General features: G+C 49.3%; 1 protein-coding gene across 1 annotated transcript; it reads left to right on the top strand.

Moving 5' to 3' along the window:
- The first annotated feature begins 379 nt into the window (after positions 1-379).
- LOC112872808 (putative ripening-related protein 7) lies at positions 380-1,913 on the top strand. The gene is made up of 3 exons (XM_025935850.1): positions 380-384; positions 497-547; positions 1,499-1,913. Exons 1-3 carry the CDS (start codon positions 380-382, stop codon positions 1,911-1,913), a joined length of 471 nt encoding a protein of 156 aa, XP_025791635.1.
- Positions 1,914-3,923: the final 2,010 nt, after the last annotated feature.

Here is a 3,923-nt window from a genome sequence, read left to right as displayed (position 1 = left end):
CATTTTGAGATTAATCAATAATCAACTCACACAACTTTTTGCTTGCGACCTATAGGTATGTTTTGAAAGATATTGGTGGTCAAGTAATCAAAAGTTTTGATGGAAGCTTGTCCGAAATGTTACGCCCGTAATAAAGATTGGAGGGAGTAAAAAATTGTCCATATTTAAAATGGGCAGGATTGCCACTATTTGTTTCAAAGAATTTAGTTCAAGTGTAAATATGTGCCTGCTCAACTAGCTAAAATAGTTTCAAATGGCGGCATGAAAAAAAGGGTAAAACTATGCATCATCACATATTGTAATCAAGGATGTTAAACTTATTTTTCAGTAGGAGAAGAATACGTTGCAAAGAAAAGAAATCTCTGTTTCTTGGCCGGCCATGATGTTGGTCGTCTAATCCCTTCTGTCCACAGCCGCCAGATTATCCTGTAGAAATAAGGGCAAACATCTATCTGTGCGCACACTGGTACGTATCGGCCTTTTAATTTGGTGCTAGTGAAACTAAGAGTACTAGTCCAGATCGTTGTGCTCCTCCATGCAGCTGTTCTCTCGGAATATCTGCAGATTGCGATAAATTAATTTACTGGATGTTCTACTGTTATATTGCACCTCCAAATCTCCGAAGAAATCCGGGACTAAATTTCTCTGGCACAAAAAAAAAAACATTACCCTCCTGTTTGAATTCTGAACTTCCATTCAAATCTCTTGTGATATACTCCTACTACCAATCACGTACCCTCCCGTTTTACATAGGTACCAATCGAATTCGGAATGGTCCATATTTCTGCCACTGGCATAGCACGCAAAACGAATGAGCACTCAAAATTTCGAGGACGAGATCAAAACGACCAACACAGCTCCCTCGTCTGAACTGGATCAGCAGGTCTAGCAACCACCACCTGTCGAAGCCTGGCCCTTCAGTGGAGAATCATACTCTTATCCGGCTTTCATCAGACAATGGATGTGGTGGGGAAAGCACATCTGTTGGAACATCTGGGGCTTTCCAGCTTCAGCTTCCAAACACAGCGGCTTGTTGTTCTTGCTCAGGTATTACCGCGCCCGTGTGGTAACATCGCAGCTGACACCGTCACCGTCACGAACACAGGCTTAGCATCGCTGTTACTGCTTCGATGCAGTTGTCTCGGATAGAGCCATCAACCTGGTATCGAGCTCACCGATCTCAAGAAAATCCACCGTCCGGCTAGCGCGCCTATATAAGCCTCTCGAGCCAATGGGCAATGGCTAGTGCATCCGAAATCCCAGTTCCCGACGAGCACCTCGAGCGGGCTCACCGCCTAGAGCTGAGTTCCGGCAATGGCGAACGCCAAAGTTCTTGTGCTCTTTGCAGTCCTTGCTCTGCTTCAGGTCTCCGGCGCCGTTTCCCGGCGCCACGGCAAGCCGAGCCCGTGTGACAACGCCGACACCGACCTGCGAGGCGGCACGAGCCACAACCCGTGCAGCTACGGCGCCACGCTGGTGTCGTCGCGCCACGGCGCGGCACCCCCGCGGTGATGACGGTGAACGGGTTCAGGAGCGGCGAGAGCGGCGGCGGCCCGGCGGCGTGCGACGGGCACTTCCACAGCGACGGCGAGCTCATCGTGGCGCTGTCCACGGGGTGGTTCGCGGGCGGGCACCGGTGCCACCGGGCGGTCCGCATCACGAGCGCGCGCACCGGGCGCTCCGTGGAGGCCCGCGTCGTGGACGAGTGCGACTCCCGCCGCGGGTGCCGCGGCAACATCGTGGACTCGTCGCCCGCCGTGTGGAGGGCGCTCGGGCTGGACACCGGCGTCGGTGAGGTACCCGTCACGTGGTCCGCGAGCCGACGCCTGAACGCGTTCACCGGAGCCGGTCGGCCGGCCGCGCGGCAAGGGACAAGCTGGAAATGGCGCCGGGTGCAGTTTGTGTGCTACTAGCTAGTTGCTATTAGTGGTTTTGCTATGCTCTCCGCTTGTAGTGAAGTGAAACTGCTGAGTGCTGACATATATCTGCAGTCAACTAGATGACTGCCCGTGTGGTGCAACGGGATTCGAAAATTTGTGAAGCACCTGCAGTTAATACATTGCAAAGAAAAATCGATCCGGTTCAAAGCCATTATGAACAACGATAAAACTTAGGATAGATTTCTATGGCACCAACGGATGGAGGAGGTTGCTGCTGCGCACAGGGCTAGTTATGCCCCGTGCTGGAGCTGCTGCTGCGCGCCGGCACCAACGGATGGAGGAGGTTGCCAGTGTTGTTGAGGCCGAGGAGGGCGCTACTGGCACCAATTAGTTCTCATTTATATGCCACCACAGTCCACATTTCTCATGCAAATGAAACCTTGACGATAAGTATTCTGCCATCATATTCTTTTGTTTCTTCAGACATGTTACAGTGCAAACCTTGATTTGATCTACCTGTGATTGCACTATATTGACTTCTACTCGTTTTTTGTGAACTAATTTCTACTCACCAATATGGAGCACATCTTTGTGGTACTACACCGAGAATAGGATCTAAACCGATGGTAATCACAGTGACCTCGCAGGTTTGGAAGGAGAAAAACAACAAGAGAAAACTGCAAATTTACTCTGTGGCACTCGAGCCCCGAGCCCCTAAGCTCGGCTTCTGAAGGTGATGGAAGTACTGGCGCGCTGGAGCCATCATCATCTCACCTTGGTCTTTTTGCTCCGTGGCGCTGTTTGGAGGACAAGGAAAGGAAGAAACGAAGGAGCTGACAAATCAAGGGGTTATCAAGCGACAGCCTTGCTAACGGTAATTTGGTAGAACACACTGATTTTTTTAAAAAAAAATCGGAAGAACACACTGTTGACCCTGAAGCCTGAAGATACTGAAGCAGGTGTGTCTGACGAAACTGACGAAGAGATGAAACAGCAGACACATGAACGAATCGACGGCCGAGATCGCTAGATACCCCTTTGGGGACCATCTAACGGATCAAGGCTCAACCTGTTGCTTCACAATACTCTGTCTAAACGCTTTCAACTTACACTTCTGCCATACTGCTAGTCCTTGTCCGATCCTACACCGCCGACAGCCTAGGCCACGCCCGAGCCCCCGGCGCCCATGTCCGCAACGATGTCCAGGCCCACGTTTGCGCCGACGACGGCGTACAGGATGCCTGGATGCCACTGGCAAACTCTGCAGCCTGGAGGCACCAGTAGAAGAAAAAGACTGGTTTACGGCTTCAGTTCCCATGTGCGCACGAAATCCATTCTCTTTGCGCAACTCATTATCGGATACTGATGCAGCCATGATCATGCAACACGGCCACAGATGATGCGGCAGGGGAAAGATAGGCACACTTCATCACTACTAAGAAACAGGAACAATTCAGTGAGACAAGCATGGATTTCCATTCAAATTTCTCCTGGATACAATTCAGTGACACGGCCATTTTTATTTGTTAACCGATCTGATGATGAGCATTCTTGGTTTCACATGGGTTAAATTACCTGTATCTGTAACTATAAATCTTGACGGTTTCCTCTGAAATCACTAGCCGTTCCTGTGTGATCATTGTTTTGAGCTGTTGCCACACAAGTGAACAGTGTTTTTCAGTAACTCTGAATTTTGATGGATCCCTCTGAATTCACAGGCTGCTCCGGTGTGATCCGTGTTTTTCAATTTTGTTTAAGGGGTGTGATGCTCCACAAAAGTGAAGAACAATGTTAGTAATGTCATTGGAAGCCTAATTGCAACGACAATTTGCTTTGGTTTTGTGATGGCGTTTCTTCAGAAACAAGCTAAGTACAAGGTCACTGAAGAATGTGCAGAGATTTTGTTGACCGCTGGAAATTTGTTGGGATGATATCATTCCTGATGGTTGGTTGTTTAGGCTTGCAGTTACTATGTTGCTGAAGTTGAATGACTGTCGCTTATGATTGCTTTGTTTTTGTGTATTGTGCTGAAGCTATAGACTG

Source organism: Panicum hallii, chromosome 9 (genome assembly GCF_002211085.1).
Source record: "Panicum hallii strain FIL2 chromosome 9, PHallii_v3.1, whole genome shotgun sequence".
Taxonomy (NCBI): Eukaryota; Viridiplantae; Streptophyta; class Magnoliopsida; order Poales; family Poaceae; genus Panicum; species Panicum hallii.
Note: the sequence above shows the minus strand (reverse complement) of the source record. Positions and strands in the feature narration are given on the sequence as shown.

What these genes read in the sequence shown, in the direction of transcription:
- LOC112872808 (XM_025935850.1), top strand. An exon ending in GCTCCTCCATGCAGCTGTTC is followed by an intron (nt 548 to 1,498) that starts TCTCGGAATATC and finishes GCCACGGCGCGG; the next exon opens with CACCCCCGCGGTGATGACGG.